Source organism: Hydra vulgaris, chromosome 15, assembly GCF_038396675.1.
Source record: "Hydra vulgaris chromosome 15, alternate assembly HydraT2T_AEP".
Taxonomy (NCBI): domain Eukaryota; kingdom Metazoa; phylum Cnidaria; class Hydrozoa; order Anthoathecata; family Hydridae; genus Hydra; species Hydra vulgaris.
In genome coordinates, this window is record NC_088934.1 from 57,383,172 (window position 1) to 57,402,500 (window position 19,329).

Sequence of the window (19,329 nt, forward strand, 5' to 3'; positions counted from 1 at the left end):
TTATACAGTACTTTAACCTGTAATAATTTGTTGATGTTCTGTGTTTTATTTTAGATTCAGAATTTTCTTGGAGATTGAAAATTGTTTATATATGATTATGATATGAGTAATTGCAATTTGTAATAAATTTGTTAATAGTATTAAATAAATACAATTTTATATTTATTTTATTTCAGGAGATTATGAACCTTCACCTGGATCTGTGATTGGGGCTTTATATAGAGATTTGAAGGTATCAGTTGCAGAATTATCTAAAAATAAAGAAGAAGTTTGTAAAGTATATTCCTCTTGGTGGTCAAAACAACTTAATAATTCACCCATGAACAGAATATTATGTTATGAAGGAAGTTTCCTAAACCCAACAAGATCTATAGCAGAAGTGTTTGGGACACTTGTTGCGTTAGGAAAAAATGATTTAACTGTGGTAATGCCCCTTTTAGGTTCTGGAGATCAGGCTAGTATTTTAAATTTTTATTATTTAATTTTAACAATATTATAGGTTCTTGTATAGTATTTGTACAAGGCTTTAACTGCATTTAATGTTACATTACTTCATGCTATATTTTTAATTAAAAAATTTATTTAGTGGTATCTAATAAATCTACTACTAGTTTTCAGTTTAAAAGATTAAAAAACACTTGAAGCAACAAAAAGTTAAAACATTAAAAACTCGAAACAACAAAAACTAAAAATGACAAAAACATTTAAAATCTAATGTCAGAAATAAATAAAGAAGCTGAATCAAGGTAGTCTATCCGTATACAAATAAGAAGCCAATAGAGCTAATGTTAACAAGTGTAGCCATTAATGAATTAGATGAGAGAAAGAAAAGAGCAAAAAATGGTATTCTTTATGGAATAGCCTAAATATCTAAAAAAAAAATAAAGAAATAAAATCAAAGAAGCTGAATCAAAAGTAATGAAACTTCTAAGCTCAAAAATAAAACATAAATAATAAGTTTAATAAACTCACAAACATGTTGTGAGTTTATTAAACTTATTACACAGGGACTTAAAATTTTCAGTTTTTTTCCGTTATTCTATTAGTTGTGTTTATATTCTATTAGTTTTTGTTTCTTGATTGGGACCACTGTGAGATTGCAGTTTTATTATGGTCACCTTTAAAATAAAATGGTCGCAGTTACAAGAATGAAATTGATTTGTTTGAAAGAGTTTAAAATCAAGCAACTTAAATTATACCGCCCTCCAGAAAATCAACTATGAGAACTGCCGAAAAGTTCTCATAGTTAATTTTAATGTATAAACACATTAAGAAGAAACTTAACTTCCTTCTGAATATTTTGCTCTGAACACCTTTTATATGGTCTTGAAAGAAATTATTTAAAAATACTTATTGCTTTGTCAGGTGAAATTGAAGAATGTGGCATAACTAATACATTAGTAATTGCTTGCTTACGATATATTGAAAATTCTTATATATGAAGAAATTGATTAGTGGAAATACAATACGATATATTGAAAATTCTTATATATGAAGAAATTGATTAGTGGAAATACGATACGATATATTGAAAATTCTTATATATGAAGAAATTGATTAGTGGAAATTCAAACGTTTAAAAAATTTTGTTGATTTTAAGAATTTTGGTTCTCAATAGTTACAATTATTTTTAATGCTAATTCTAAATCTAAGATCAAGAGCAAATCCACATGCTTGATCAAAAAGGTATATCTTTATTTCTCTCGACATTTTTAGCTCATTTAAAGCTCAATAAAGCTTAATTTTTAGAAGGATTACTAGCTAATTTTACATTTAAAAACTTGTTTAATGTTTCGTTTACATTTTGTCGCAAATATTCAGCTTTTTCAACGTTACCATTTTTCTTTAATACTAACCCACATTCTTCAGTTGATGGTACAATGTCTATAAACGGAATTTAATTTTCTGAAAATATTTAGAATGAAGTTGAGTTTCTAGTTAATGTGTTTTCCCAAAATGGATATTCATACAAAAAGTTTTCAGACATCTCCAAAAGTTATAAACTTTTTTGCGATGTCTGAAAAATATCACATAAAAAGACAATAAACCAGCAAATAGACCCTAGAAAAAGTATTTTGACCCTAGTATTTTTTTTTGATATTTTATGCTTCTAAATCATTATTGGACATTTGAAATGATATAAAAAAAAAAATTGAAGTACCTATTTAGGACTATTTAAAGCCAACTTTAGCAAAAATTGTACTATATTTTGGCAAAGATTACTAAACAACGAAAAGGAGTTAACATCTGAAACTTTCACAAAGTTAAGCCTTTATGGAACTTTATGTGCTGAAATTAAAAATAAAATGTTTTCATAGTATTTACTTCACACTACTCCACCGCAGATGTACTCCACAAATACGACAAAAAATTTTATTGAATAATATAACTCTTTAAAATAAAATATAAAATATTTTCTGAATTTCAGCACATTCTAAATATATCAGGGAACACTTGGTCCAAATTTGATCAAATAAGTTTCGGTACCTATCTCAGAATCCTTGCCAGAAGATCCAAATACCTTGAGTGGAGAAAATCAAATGTAAAGTCAAAAAACAAATGATATTAAATTTAAAATTCTTCTTGTCCATTAACTTTGCCTTCTTTGTCGTTGATCTTGTCATCAAAACCTCTTCTAGTTGCTCTCAATATCTTTCATTTTATTTTTAGCTTTGTCACTAACTTTAATGTTCATTTTCTGAATGCGGGTTTTATTTTTCTGATTTAAACCGCGAGTTGAAAAAAATCCTTCACAGACGTTTAAGTTTTATAAAACTGACAAAATACCAATTCCTTCATCATTAAATATCGAAACAGCTGATGCAACTGCTATTTCAATGATGGTCTTACCAACATCAAAAATTTTGGGGCTCCCATCCACACTAGGTTATATAGCGAATCATTTGCGTTTTGTTTCTCCATTTAGACATCGTTCAAGTAAACTGTCAGCACCTAAATCCTTCCACGAGAAAATTGGCTAAATTAATTCACTTACAGCCTTTGGTATTTTTATTGATTTTTTATATTTGGATGTTTTCATTAGTTTATCTAATTGATATTTAAACCAAGTGTTGTTATCCCTTGGGCAGTATTTGTGCCGGTCGCCATCATTGTTGTTTTCTGAACAGTGATGGATTAATGCTGCGATTGATTTTTTCATACCATAAAGATTACCTTTGTTCGGTGTTATGCATATTCCATTTTAATTTTGAAGACTGTTCATAACTTTTTCAGTCATTCTACCTTAACCTGTCGAATTCTTGCCACTCAGCAACTTTCCTTTATATGAAACCTTAAGTGCTCTTAACCGTGCACCTACTCGTTTTTGTACGTGTCTGACACACTCAGTCCTTTCAACTTTATAACCTACGTATGGATTAGTATCTACATTAGCTTTATAAGATTTGCTATCTCCTCGATACTTTATATAGCGTAAATGGTATTTTGAAAAAGAACGATTAAACATTTCTAGCACTCCGACAGATTATATTGATCCAGAACTACCAAAATGATTAATTGGGCATGTATGAGATACAAACCATTTATTGTACTCTGGGGATCCTTTTTTGGTCTCCCAATATTTACAAGATTTACAATTTTCAGCTAAGACTTGGGTGTCAATGCATTTATTGTCAGAAATTAAAGTAACGACTCTATTTTATGAAGAGAATCCGCGAAGCTGCCAAGTTCCTTCAACACTAACAGTTACATTTTTTATTACCTTCCCTTCATTGTTAAATGATGTATCACTTGCAAAACCATTGTCAACACATTGCAGAGATGCCACAGACATTGATTCAGAACAAGCTTTTAAATAAGCAATGTGAATTTTTTTCTACAATATCATTATACGTTGGTAAACTCATGACATTACAAAATGTCTCTATGGCACTATGTCCTTTACCAATCCTCGAAGAGCTACAGTTAATCTAATATTAAAATCAAAGGTTTTTCTTCCTCTCTTTGAATCAGGATTGGCAATCTCTTTAGAGCTATACATGTTTTTTGACCATTTACATACAACACAATGCAAAACAAATAAATGTGACAACCCTTATTTTGATTTAATATCATGAGCAATATACACTTTTGTTTGACTACTGGGGCATATTCCAACCAAATTAACAATTGTTCGCAATATATCTGCGTCAATTGAAACATAACATTCAATGTCATTTACAGTTTCAGTTTCTTTTATAATTGACGAATCTGAATGCAGCTTCCTGGCTGATGCTGAAGCGGATATTATGAGTGGTGCTGTTATTTGTGTTGATGTTTTGTTTACATTTAGAAACGATCCTGTTTCTGAAAAAAATATATCTATTGATTTTTTACGCCCCCAATACTTTCGAACAGACGATCTTTTTTTTTCTCTTCTTTTAGAAGAACCCATATAAAAATATTATAACAAGAAAAAACAGTTCTTGAGAAATACTGTTTCTCTAAAACTAACAAGCGTAATAAGTGGTTTGAAATTATATCGTTTAGTCATTATATAATAACTTAATATAAAGCTACATACACACTGTCTTTAAAAAGAATAATAAAAACAGAATCATTACAATAAACTACTTTTTAAGGGTACCTTAAAAAGGCTAAAGGGTAAAATGTTGTTGCAAACGGCGTTGCTATAACTTTAAAATAAAGTACCTGTATAAAATTCAAATTTTAAGCCTTTAAAGAGGGTTTTATTAAAAGACATTACCATAAATAGAATCTAGAGTAAATTTTGAATAAAAATGTTTTTTAAAATTGATTTTTTCAGGGTTTTTTTACCTATGTACCACCTTAAAAACATTGAGCCCTCTATTTTGTAGAATACATTTTAAAATTGTGTAAGTTTGTATTAGGCTCCTTATTAACATTTGTTGAGCACTCTTATTTGTATTTTAACATTCCTTGTAAATATGAAAACTAATAATTTCACTTACTCGTTGAAAAATATACCTATATTAGATGAAAATGTTTAACTATTTCTTTGATTAAAAAAGTTGAGCCTTTTATTAAAAGAACTCGTTAGAAAGCCCATTTTTTCTTAAAACCAAATACAAACACAGAATATGTATTTATTACAACCAAGATAATGATAATTATGAATTCAAAACAAAAAATGCCCCACCATTTTTACCTGATTTGGAAAATTTTAAAAACGATTTATTGTATTTAATTAAAACAATAAAGTTTGGCCCTCTAAAAAACAAATTTCAAACAGAATTTAAAGTAAGATGTTCCAAAAAATACCTCAAACCCTAATATTTTGGTTTTTGCTAATAAATCAAATAACATTTACCAACTCACAACAGAAAACTATGAAAAAATTTTACGCGACAATTTCACTAATTTTGATGAGAAAGGCCCTAAAAATTTGGGAAATGCATTTAGTTTAGATGCGCAAAGTATTGCTAAAAAAATAAACTTTGATAACAGAATCGAATCAATTGCTCCAGTCCAAGTCTTTGTAACAATAAAAGACCATAAAACAAATTTTCAAAATAAACTATATTGTACATTATTGGTTTCCATAAAAAGTGAGATTGGACACATAAGCAAAATTAAATTGGAAGCAATTAATGATATTCTTATTAATTAAATAAATTTGCAATAATGTAAAAATACCGCTAATGTTATAAATTGGTTCTCCATAATCAAAACTAAAAGTGACTGTAAATTTATTCACTTTGATAATAATGATTTTTACCCTTCAATAACTGCAAATATTTTAGATAAAACAATTGAATTTGCAAAAAGCCACACAGTTATTCCTGAAGAAACAATCCGTATAATAAAACATTGCAGAAAAACCTTACTTTATTTTAATAAGAAGCTTGGAAAAAGTAAAGCATACATGACTGCTTTGATGTAATGGGCAGTTATGACGGAGCTGAGATTTGTGAATTTGTTGGACTATGCATTTTAGATTTATAAGGTAAAATAATCAATATAAATGATTTAGGCCTTTATCTCGACGATGATTTAATTGTATTGCGTAAAAAATCAGGTCGACAACTCGATAAAATTAGAAAAGATATTATCCAAATTTTTAAAAATATTGGCTTTCAAATCGAAATAAACATAAATTTAAAAATTGTGAACTTTCTCTAAAACAAATCCCGATTTCAATTAATAACAGGCTAAATCAAAACTCCTCAAATAAAAACGTTATCAGTTTCTCTAAACAAATATTTGAAGATGCCCTTAAAAAAAGTGGTTTTGAAAATTTTGAACTAAAATTTAAAGAAAAAAAGAATACAAAAAGCGGAACAGAACTAGAAATGTAGCTTGGTTAAACCCCCCATATAGAAAGAAATGTTTCCCCCAACATAGGAAAAGTGTTTATAAAATTGATCGATAAGCATTTCCCGCCCTCTAATAAATTACATACAATTTTTAATCGAAATACAATTAAACTTAGCTACAGTTGCACAATAAGAATGGAAAAAATTATAAAAGGTCACAATAACGCTTTGTTAAACGAAATGGAAAAACTACAGAAAATTGTTATTGTAAATAAAACAACTATTGCCCAATAAATGGAAGTTGTTTATCAAAAAATTGGGCATGTAAAAGTGTTGTTTCCTTTAAGAATGTACCTAATAAACAATATATTAGCATAACAGAGGATAAATGGAAAAAACGTTTTGCCAATCATAAGCAATCTTTTTAAAATAAAATGTACTCAAAAGACACATGCTGCCAAAATATGTATGGGAATTAAAAAGTAAAATTATTGATGTTTTATACTGAATTGGTCCATCCTTAAAACAGGGCCTGCATATAACAATATTTCCGAAAAATATATACTATGCCAACAAGAAAAATTTTAAATACTTACTCACGCAAATCAAGAATCTTTATTAAATAAAAAATCGGAATTAGTTTATAATAGCAGGTACGAAAATAAGTTTCTCCTAAAAAACTATAAAAATAAATGTATACATATACAGTGGAGTAACCTCAGGTATTTTCCTGGTTGTTTTTCAAGCAGCTGAAAAATTGTTTATGTTTATCTGGAGTTATCTGCTCTCGTTGAATCTACTTTTGTACTAATTTTTTTTTTTGGAATTTAAAATACTAGTCCACTTAAATATAACTGATAAGAAGCTTTTAAGTAAAAATGCCATCATGACATTGTTACTAAAAAAAAAATTATTTTATTTGTTGAAATTTTATTTCATGAAATGGATGTAATCAGGTATGATATTTTATTACGTCCAGTTCATGAAATGAAAATCCAGCTGAATAAAAACTGGCAAAATATTCAGCAGACCCAGAAGATACTGAAACATGATCAGCGTACACCAATCCTGTCTCTTGTAAAATCATGTAATGTTACTTTACAATATTTTATTTATCTTGCTTTCTTGTCGGTTTGTTTATTTATTTTTTGGTGTCCATGTCAAACAAACGCAGGTCAGCGGTAATAATAAAATAAATTCGTTAAAAAAAGTAAATAAAACAAACAACGCAAAACAGACTTTAATATAAAGTAAATAAAAGAACTTGACTTTTTTCGTCATTTGCAATCATTATGCATACATAAATGGCAAAGAATGTTTAATTTATTATGCATTTGATTAAATTTTTATGCCCTTTATAGCGCTACATTGTTACAAAGTTGTTCAATTATTTACACAGCTGTAACATATAGAAGTAATCTATTCTTGTAAAATTTCAAAATGATTATAATATTTACTTATAATTTTATAATTTTTCCAAAAAACGAAGATTTCTAATTTTTTTAGCATTTTTTTTTATGCTTCTTTAGTACATTTTTATGATTTTTTATTTAAAGAAACATTGCTTTACTGGATATCAGTAATCCAATGTTTCTTTAAATAAAACATCAACTATAAGTACCAAGTTTACGAAAAATTTAACAAAAAATTGATTTTATAAAACTATATATGTATTAAGATAAATATTTCACATATCACACTTTTTGTCCTAAAAAAAGTTTTCATCAATTTGTAAAGAATCAAAACAATAATAATGATTATGCTTTTGTGCTAAAAAACATTTTCAAGAATATGTAAAGACCTAAAACCATTGCAATGATAATGTTTTTGTGCTAAAAAATTTTTAAACAATTTTTAAGAATTAAATTGATTATAATGATAATGATTTTGTACTAAAAATTATTTTCAACAATATGTAAAGAATTAAAATTATTGTAATTATAATGTTTTTGTGCTAAAAAGTATTTTCAACAATTTTTAAAGAATCAAAACAATTTCAATGAAAATGTTTTTGTGGTAAAAATATATTCAACAATTTGTGTAAGTTAAAATCATTTATATCAAAATGATTATGTTTTGCAACAGAATTAAAGTGATTAGATTTTAGGAACAAAAATGTCCCAAAACATTGGCTTCCTTATTTTAAAGGCGAGGGCAATTATTTATTAAAATAATTATTTTTTTACTATTTCATATCTTTTTTTATAATATCTAACTTCCAATCATGTACAGGAAGTACTGAGTTTTATATAGCTTCACTTATATATTATTTTTGTGTTATTACCACTGTTGATAAAAATGCTTGGCGTGGAAACATTTTTTTAAAAGAAGTTTTTCAAGGTAAAGATTCCTTCCAAGTTGATTTCATTATGTCCTTGCTAGTTAGTGAGGATTACCAAGTTTATATATTATATCTTTACTAGTTAGTGAAAAGTGTGATGCGTCATGTCTCAGTTAGTAAAGCACTAAAGTAATTTTTTTGTGCCGCAGCCTTATTAAACAAAGTTGAGTGCAACAGTCATTATTAGTCAAAGTTTATGTTTTGTAAGTTTACGGTTAATAAAAGATTGTAACAACAACTTAAAAAGATTATTTTCCTTGTCCCCCCTTGTCATTAGTAAACGACTGGCTTTGGCCAAAATTGGGTTTTTTTCCAACTCCGGCCCCGGCTAAACAGTAGTTCTAGCATGGGTTATATGCGGGGTTAGGCTTTTTTTTATGAATGCAATTTTTTTACTGTTTTTGTTCCTTTTTTTTAAGCTACAAAAGTTAATGTATCTATTATGAAAGGTAAAAAATATATAAAAATCAGAAATGTATTTGTATTTAAATATACTCTAAAATACATAATTAAATATTATAATTATAATTTATATAACAACTTACAAACAAAATTTACAATATTAAGTAAAAAATTAGCCATTTTATTGAAAATCTATGTTTCCTCGTCGGAGTCTGAAGATTCAGGATTCCATACATCATAATAGTTTGAATTACAAAGTGTTACAAAGTCTGCTGGAGTCCCACATAAAGATGTAGTATATGAAGGTGCTCTTAAATTGTATTTAAAAAGAAGAAGTGTTTTAAGATTTTTTGTTTTAAGTCTAATGCGTTTTTTTTTTGTATCGATTTTGAAAAATTAAACTCACTTTCCATTGTAGCTGAGCTTGAAAGTGAACATAAATATACTCCTCCGAGGTTTTCTAGCGTTGTTATCTCACTTTTCATAGAGTTCCAATATAACAATGGATCCTCCGCAACATTTATTTGCTTCATATTTATATGCCTCTTAAGCTCAATTAGCAGATAAAGTTGCATTTAGATGGAGTCCATCACTTTCATCACCATCTGATACATCGTTTTCTAAAACTGTGTCTCACAGGAAATTCGCTGATGATGATTTGTAAACCTTAAAGTTAAAAAATTTTAATTTATTTAAAAAATCAGTAAAAACAAAGCTTTATAAAGCAATTTGAAACGTATTTAGTAATAAATTGGGTTTCCAATTTTTTTGTAATACTTTTTAATGATAAGAAAATGATCACAAATTTCTTAAGCTTATATGGATTTGAAACTAAACTTAATTTTAACTATTCAAAATAGTTTAGGAAATTTTTTATTGAGTTTAAATATTTATCGGTAACTGATTTCGCAGAATTAGCTTAAATATCTGTTTTACCATGATTAAGCTGACTTATCTTGAGGTACATCAAGTTCTCATTAGCTCTTTTTAAATAAAATTTATTTTGAAAACCTGCAGTTTTGTAGCTTGGATCAAGTAATGCAGCTACTGACAATATATTATTTCCTTCAATATAAGGAAAACTTGAACAATCGTCTTTTCCCTCTTGATAACTTAATCAGGGTTAGGGTTAGGGTTAGGGTTAGGGGTTAGATATTTGAAGCATTCAAGTTTTTAATGCGACCGTGGCGCAGTGGTTAGAGCGCTTGCTTTATAAGCAGGAGATCCAGGTTCGAAACGAGCTCGGACAATTTTTCGCGTCACGGTACGGAAGGAGGCGTGAACTTCCTGGTTAAATGCACTTCTGCGGTGTTCTGTGACAAGACTGTAAAGACTTCTTGGGGCACCTAAAAATAAAAAAAAATAAAAAAAAAATAAAATAAAATAACTTTTTAAAAAAAATCATAGCGCAATAAAACAACCAACTCAAAATAATGCAATAAAAAAATTTTAATATATTATGCTTTTTATTAATAACTGTAAAAAATAGTAATGAAAACTATTATATATATTTCAAAATAATAAAAATTATAAAAACAATATGTGAAAAAAAAAATTAGAGTTACAAACTTAACGAACCTTAAAATAATTTTTTCCAAATGGCTTTAAAAATGGACTGATAAAAAAATGCTCTTTTTAAATCAGTCAAAAATAAAGCAGTCAAACACATTGTTTTCTTTTAGGAATAACAAAAGTAATAAAAAACTGTTTGTATAATCTTTTCCCAGACAAATGGCTCATTATAATAAATGTTTTGCTTGTTCTATCCAAAAATTAAAAATGTTAGACATTCACAATAACATAACTGTTGCAATAAAAAAAGGTTTGTCAAGATTAAGCCAGCCCCGGACATAACTCCTGTCTTGGTTTCGTTTTACCAAACCAGGCCCCAGGGTTGGTCAAATATAAGCCACAGTCGTTTACTACTTCTCATTGGCAATATAAACAAATAAAATTAAATAGTTTTCAGGTGTAGCTATAAAAATTTCTGCAAATAATGTGGGTATTTATAAAAAAAAGTTTTAAATACTTTTTTACATTGTGTCATTAAAAAATGTTTATTTTTGTTATGTTAAATGTTTATTAAATTTATGTTTTTTTCTCCAGAATTACAGCAAGGAAGATGTGATGAAGATTATTTTTAAAGCATCAACTTGTTGGATGCAAGCTGGTTTTCCAATAAAGTTACTCAAGATTGTGGTTTATGCTCGCAATGTTAATAACCTAGATGCTTCAGCATCATCATTACGCACTTTGTTTAGTTTTCTAATAACTACGAGTTGGAGGAGGCAATTAGTTGAACAAGTTAGTTAAATTAAATGTTCTTAGTAGTTAATTTTTGAAAAACTCTTTTTCAGCAAAAGAAAGAGACCTTACTAAAACTTTATTATAAAAAGATGTGTGTTTTTCTCAAAGCAATACTTGGTTATTTTATTTAGGAATATTTACTTGAATTTAAAACTGTGTTTTTGTTGAACATTTGTGAAGTTTATAGATTTGTGGTATTGTTATGTATTCATATTTTACAATTATTATTTAGTTTTCACAAAATAATTTTGGTGTGGACAGGTCAGGCTTCTAATCGCTAATAAATGCTATTCACCTTTTAAAAGTAATAAATATAAAAAGAATAAACTATTATAATAATAATAAATTTTATAAGAATTAAACTCTGATATATAAATAGAGATGTAGTCAAGGCAGTTAAACCAAGGCTAAAACTAAGATTTTATAACTTAAGACCAAGACCAAAACTTTAAACTTTAAAACCAATTCCAAGACCAAGATATCAAAAAGTCAACCCAACACCAAGACCAAGACATTGAAAATCTTTACAAGACCATGAGCAAAACTTAGATTCTTAGTTTAACACAGCAAGACTCATGCTCACCCATGTTTGTATAGTATTTGGCTATTAGGTAATGTTTACCATTTATGTACATTACTCTATAATAAAATGTAATTACGTATGTATAATATAGTTATGTTATTTCAAATTGTTCAGTGCACTATTGTAGACGAGTAAAGATATCTTTGATAAAAGAAAACTAACAGGTTTCTTCTATCATTAAAAACAAAATGTACTTACCAAAGTTGATGCAAGATCATCATTACTCGTAAATTAACAATAGCACCCAACCTTAACCTTGTAAAAGCATCCATGCTGGACCTTTTTTCTTCAACTATAGTAGCGACATATTATAAAAACAAAAGTATTATAAAGTTTAAGGTAAAATCTATGTATTTTATTTTAGTACTTTATGCAAAAAGTAAAATAGACATATATCTATCATCTAATTTTATAACTTAACTAACATGTTAATCCTAGTAGTAAATGTATATTATTTTATACTAATCCATCCAGTATATTAACAATTTTTGTAAAGAAAGGAAAATAAAGAAAAGAAAAAGGAAAAGAAATACTTCAAGCTTTCGAGACCAAAAATATGATTAAATAATCAGTTATAAATCTTGAAATTGCTTGAGACCAAGATTTGAGTTTAAAGACCTATATCTGTATATAACCCTTATTTAATTGTGCGAAATAGTTGGAAGTGCTCATAAACCATTGTCGATAATCATTTCAAGTAGAAATATCAAAATTAAAATATCCCATGCCATGTCCAGAATGCAGCTAGTAAACGACCGGGGTTGATATTTACCGGGTTTGATAAATTATAGCCAGGGCTGGCTTTGTTGCCGGGTTGTATAAACATTTACACATCCTAAAGTATAATTTTCTTATTCAAAATTCATGTTATATTTTATATATATATAAACGTCATTATAATCAACGTGATTATCATAATCATCGTTATTATCATAATGATGAAAATGATCATAATCATTATCATCATGATCACGATCATCTCCATCAACAGCATAAAATAGGAATGCTAAAGCCTGATGATGATGATCATCATCATCATCATGATCATCATTATAATCATCATTATGCCTTCCTCTTTTATGCTGTTTTTCTAATATAAACAATCTGGAGCATTTTTTTTTCTTAACTAAAGCTCATTTACAGAATATATGAGGCACTCTCTTCAAGTTTTCTTACTAACACTACCATTGTCTACTGAAACTGCAACCTCTCTACATGCTGATGCGTAAATCACTTCATTATTTTCTAACAAACGTTGTTTGATAAAAAATTTTTTCAAATCTGTCTAAGATTAAGCCTTTTTTTGTCTTGAGTCACACCACACATCCATCTGATCGTCTTCTCTTTTGACAAATACTAATCCATATAAACACTAAAGTTTATATAACATTAAAAGGATATTGTATACCGGCATCTAAACAAATAGCAAACCTATATGTTTATATCCATAATATGTATGCATGATAGTATATGCGTCTTAAAAACTTTAATTTCTTCTGGAATAAAAATTTGGAAGCTTTTATTACTTCTATTTAACTTTAAGTCAAGCCTTATTCTACTCCACATTTTTCACCATCTTGAGCAGTTGCTTTATTATACATTAATCAATTTTTTCATCTTTTTTAAAAGAACATCTCTCTTAAGAACAAATGTCTTTTTATTATTGCGAAAACCTAATGTAAAAAAGTTCTGTCTGATGTTAAGCTCTATTATTTTCAGTTTACTAAATCTTGTATCTTATCTCAGATGTTAGGTACCAGAGACTTTTGATTAGTCTCCAAAAGGTTGCAGTTTCAGTAGACAATGGTAGTGTTAGTAAGAAAACTTGAAGAGAGTGCCTCATATATTCTGTAAATGAGCTTTAGTTGAGAAAAAAAAATGCTCCAGGTTGTTTATCTAAAGTAAGTCTGACATTTAATCTCTTATTCTTGGGTCTAATTTTTTTACCTCTTCCCAGAATAAAGCATAGTTATTTGTAAAGAAATCTTACTCTAATTTGACTCTTGAATATAATGACCATACTCTTGCTGTCAGTAAAACAGATTAACCCTTTGTTATTCAAATTACTCCAATGCTGACAGTTAAACAGATAAACCCATTGTTATTCAAATGAATTCCAATGCTAAAGTTAATTCTCAATTAAACACTTCTACAGTGTGTGCTCCAAAACAGATTTCCGTCATAGTCTTAAAGAAGTGTTCCCCAGAACTCTCTTCTATAATAGCTAAACTTTCATAAAGTGCTAAAAAAGTGTTTCCAATATTTCAAAACTCTAGAAAACACTTTGACCTCTCCAAATATCCTAAAATTAGCTTATACTCTGTTATTAGTTTTAAGGTTTTGAAGTTTTATATAAGTTTTTTTTAACTGCAGTAGTAAAGTTATTCTTGAAAGGCTACCATCTTCTTTATTTCAGTAACTTTAAGGGTACCACAAGGTTCTACCTTTGCTACTGTATTGTTTTTTTTTCTAAAATAAGGATCTTCATACAGTATGTTTGCAAAAATTAATTGTGAATTTCTTTAGGAAATGTATAATTTTAGTTAAGCTATTTGTTTTTATAAATTTTTTAAAGGCACTTTTTTCATGGCTGCATTTATAAATTATTTACGTTTTTTTATTTAATAAACTTATTATATTTAAATAGGTTACTATTTCAACTTTTTATTGCAAACATAGCATACATTTTTTGGAACCATTATTATAGGCGAGAACAGTTCTTAGATGAGACAATTTAAACTCAAAACTAATATTTTGTTTCTTTTAGATTTCATATAAATTTTGACAACTTTTTGTAATTTAAGTATTTTTTGTTTGTGGTTGGCACCAAGTTTTATCATTCAATCTCAGTTAAGTCTATATAACTGTTGCATCTGTAAATAAAATTTTTTGATAAGCATTTTCCATTCATATTGCTACTAGTTTCTATTTTGCAATTACAATAATTAGTACTTGTTTCTTTCAGAAATTCATTTTTATTAATAAATGCCACAATGGGGCTTTTTTTAATTCTTTCTGTAATTTAGAATTTATTTTTAGAATTATAAAAGGCTACAATATTGCATACTTTTAAGTTTTCATGATTGTCATAGGCAAAAAATTTACTTTAAATCATACAACTTAATTTTTGCTCTGCCTAATGGCAATCTGGCAATTTAAGTTGTATGCCTACATTGCTAAACAATGACAATTTAAGCTGTATGCCTATATACCAATAATGGCAATTTAAGTTGTATGTCTGATAGAAATTATCAGCCCTGGATTAAAAAATTAAAAATCAAACGTTGAAATTACAATTGTAATTATGGTGGTATGAGTTTTAATGACTTGATGGAAACAAAATTTGACAAAATGATGTAGGGTTCATCTTCAGTATTGAATGAGGGGATAGAAATTTGTTTTTGTACCAACACTTCACCACCTTACATGTATAGCTAAATTTGATACTTCTCGAATAAACAGAAACTGCAAACTTTTGGTAAAAGTTTGTACGGTTTGCATTGTTTAATATATTTCTGTTTAATAAAGGGTAAAATTAATCTTTAAATTCAACTTTTATTAAGATAACTAATTTTTATAATAAATCACATTACAAATTTCAGATGGCTTCTCTAACAAAGTTTAAAAGGTGTTTCACTCACTCAAAAATACACATAAATTTTTTTTACTTCTGGGTTCCTTGTTTAATGACAGCTTGATAAACAATTATGTTAGACAGACAATGGTTCCTTATATAAAGTGCTTTTTAGTGAGAGTTAGTAATAAATTTTATGTTTGGCATGCCAATTCAACTTATTTTAATTGTATTTTTATTAAATATTTTATGAAGTCTGTTTATTTAGAATAGTGCATTGTACAATGCAATTAAAGAAACTAAAAAACTATAGTCTTTCAATTGTTCTGCTAATGTTTGCGCTTCGTGTGCGATATCGGGAGTTTTGGTTTCAGTTTCATATATAGTAATTAAAGCATCATGTACGCTGCTTATTTGGTATCGGATGGCTTTAAGGCTCTCAATTTTGGCTTCCCAACGAGTGTCGCATAATCATTTAAGAGTGAAATTTGTTGTATGTTGTAAGTAAAACATTCCAGCGTGAAGTTGATGCAGAAAATAATGTGAATTATCTTTGTATTATGCCAAAAACGTTAATGGAATTTAGCGAAGACTGCGCTGCGTCATAAATAACCAAATTGAGAGAATGACTTCTACATGGAAGGTAAAAAGCCAAAGGATTCAAATCTAATATTCGCTTTTGTAGGCCTATTTTTTTACCTTTCATATTTGCACCGTTATCGTAACCTTGCCCTCGACAAAAGCTTATATTCAGTCCAAAATCTTTTAAAGCTCCAATTATGATTTCTGTTAAACCAAGACCTGTCGTGTCGTTAACATTGAAAAACCCAAGAAAGTGTTCATTTATTTTTATAGGATATTTTGATATATTTACAATTCTAATCGTAAGCGAGAGCTGTTCTTTGTGAGATACGTCAAGAGTGCAGTCAGCAATGATAGAATAATATGTACTTTTTAGAGCTTGGGATATAATTATGTTGGTTAATTTTGATGCCATTATATCTATCATTTCATTTTGAATGGTTTTTCCACAGTAATGATCAGAAATTTCTCCTTTAAGAGCTAGCGTGACGTGGTTTAACAGGATAGGATAAAATTTAGCGAGTAATTGTACCAACCCTAAAAAAATAAAATGTATATATTTATTTTTATAATATTTATTTTTATATTCAGATTTATTTTCAACCCTAAAAACCCTAAAATGTATATATTTATATATATATATATACATATATAAATATATGTATATATATTTATAGTGGGCTTAAAAATGAAAAATTTTGATTTGTAACACACATTTAAAAAAAAAAGTTCAGTGGTTGCCAGTTTTAATTGACCTACTTGTGTTTAGTTCTTAATATGTAAAGTTTTTGATATTTTTTATGGGTTAAAAATGCAACAATAATCATAAATGCATTATAAAATAAGCTAAAATCATAATTTAGGTACCAAATGATACAGAGTTAAATTAAGAACATTGCTTATTTAATTAAGAGTTTTTTCTAAGTTCTCAGATTATATGGTTATTGCTAAAAATCTAATTTTTTTGTGCTTTTTAGTATTGAAATATTGAAAATATGACAGCGGCTTCTTTGAATATTTTATACATTTCAAATTAACTTTTAAGATACAAAACCCTTACAATTGTTGTGTTATTTATATATAAACACAAAAAAACAAAGCATTAAAATTTAAAATCTCTTTTTAAACAAGTGTTTAAACAACGTTTTGACTGTGACACTCATGTCCTAATACAAGTTATTTTTCAATAAACTCCAGTATTTTATCTTCTTTATTCAGTTTCAAAACCGATGTAATTGTGTGTCAGTGGAATATTGGGGTCATTTGAAAATAACACAATTTTGAAATTAATTTTTAGGTTTTTGTCTTAGACCTTTATTCATTAAGGAAAAATCACTTTTGCTAACATTGGCTTCATTGTTGATGCCGCTCTTAACCGTTTTCTCTACAAAATCATTATCTTCACCAATCTTCTATGACGTTTTTTAAATGCAAAGTTTTATTAACTCCTTATCTTCTGACCTCGTTATCCTTATTTAACTTTCCAATAGGAAGATTTTTAATATGAGCAAAAAAAATAATACTAATAATAACTTTATAACAAATGTTTTCAGCATTTTATTCATAAATTTTATTGATACTTTGATTTGCATTAAATAATTTTTTGAGACGGCCAGTTCAATATTTATCAACCTTAATATCAAATCCGGTAGGAAAATACATCTTTGCAATAAATTCTGATTTATTATGTATAAATTTAGCAGTATTATGTATCTGTTTCAAAAACCTACTGAAAAAGATTTAATGGTAGGTTTTTAAAATAGATACATAATACTGCGAGAATTGTGTAAATGTTATCGCATGCTAATCTTAGCCTTTAAGATTGGTTCATAGGTCTAACTTCTAAAAAGGTCGAATCATTATCAATATTCTCTATGATTGCACACCAACAAGTGCAATAAGGATAATATTGGTCAGTCCATACGTCATCAATAACTTAATTTTCTAGTATGACGAATTTTGGATTTGGAATTGGTATTAACTTAGCAACACCCCCTTTGGAACAATTGCCATTTAGCTGTCAACCAGACTTTTGGAGCTGAAAGTTTTATATACGTCTTGGCACCGGCTGGTATGAAATGCCTGGCTCGGCTACCGGCCTGGAAACCAGCCCGGCTACCAGCCCAGCTACAGGCTTAGCTACCGGTTCGGCTCCAGCTCCCCTACTTTATGAACGAGAATTGCAAGGTTTAGAATATTTTTTTGATCACTTTTGCTAACCCAAATCCAAAGCAATTACAACAATTAACTTTTAACCAAATTTCATGATTACAAGGGGATTGTATTACTATCAGTACTCTATTACCGGATTTAAAAAAAATGTTTTGTGTTAATATACATTTTTTTGTGTATATTGTTTATCCAAAACTAGAGTTGCTAGTTTTAATTTTAGTTCTAATTCTACCCAATTGACACGGTACCTAAAATAGAAATCATTGTCCCGTGCCAACTAGGTAAATCGTACGATTATTTTTACAACAGAAGTTTAAAACTTTGAACTTGTGAGCTGTGTAAAGTCCCACTTGATATGCGTTTTGTCATCCATAATTTTGAAGCCATTAAACTTTGTAAGCACTTTGTCATAAAAAATTTTGAGCTCGAGTTTTAGCAATCAGTGATTGCTTACCTGATTACTTTGGATATTTAATGGCTCGATCAGACATGAAATTGTTAGATTTCTTAACTTTTCTGAAACTTTATAACTTTTTTTAACTTTATAACTTTTGCTTGTTGTCGTGAATACTCGTTGAATACTAATTGCAGCATTCTTATCCTTAAAGCCAATTTTCTTCAAGATCTTTTATACTTTTTTGATTGATAGAGAGCTGTTGTATTGTTTTATGACCCTAGGAACAAGAATTTTGCTAGTTTTAGAAGCTTTAGCGATTGAAAGTAACAATGCAGTGGGGTTTTGTAGACAGTTGTGCAAAAATATTTTTTGTTTTTTTAACTGTTTCGATGACATTTTTATTAAGAGAAATATTTTGACTAGTTTGTTGATGTTTTTAATTAATAATATCATTACTTAATGTAAGTATGCCAAAAAAAAAAAGGTTTTAATATATGTTGGTGACAAGTTTTAAAACGAAATTTATCAATCCGAATTTAAAAATCCCATGCTTATGTATTACTTTGCAGCTATAAATAATCTTTGATTATTAAGTCGAGCATCAAATATTTAACAGCATAAAAAATCAATATAAAAATACAATACAATTTACTCGTTTTATTTTTTTTAAATATAGCACATTAAGAAATGCTATTAGAGAATAATATTTTGTTGAGTGCGAAATTGTTAAAATAT

The 19,329-nt window shown here is 27.9% G+C and overlaps 1 protein-coding gene across 1 annotated transcript in view; it reads left to right on the plus strand.

Moving 5' to 3' along the window:
* Positions 1-19,329, plus strand: part of LOC136091431 (uncharacterized) — a 47,503-nt gene that overhangs the window by 13,801 nt on the left and 14,373 nt on the right. Inside the window, exons 2-3 of the mRNA XM_065819014.1 lie at positions 177-454; positions 11,086-11,283. Coding sequence (XP_065675086.1) covers positions 177-454; positions 11,086-11,283 — 476 coding nt within the window. The remainder of the gene's footprint in view (positions 1-176; positions 455-11,085; positions 11,284-19,329) is intronic.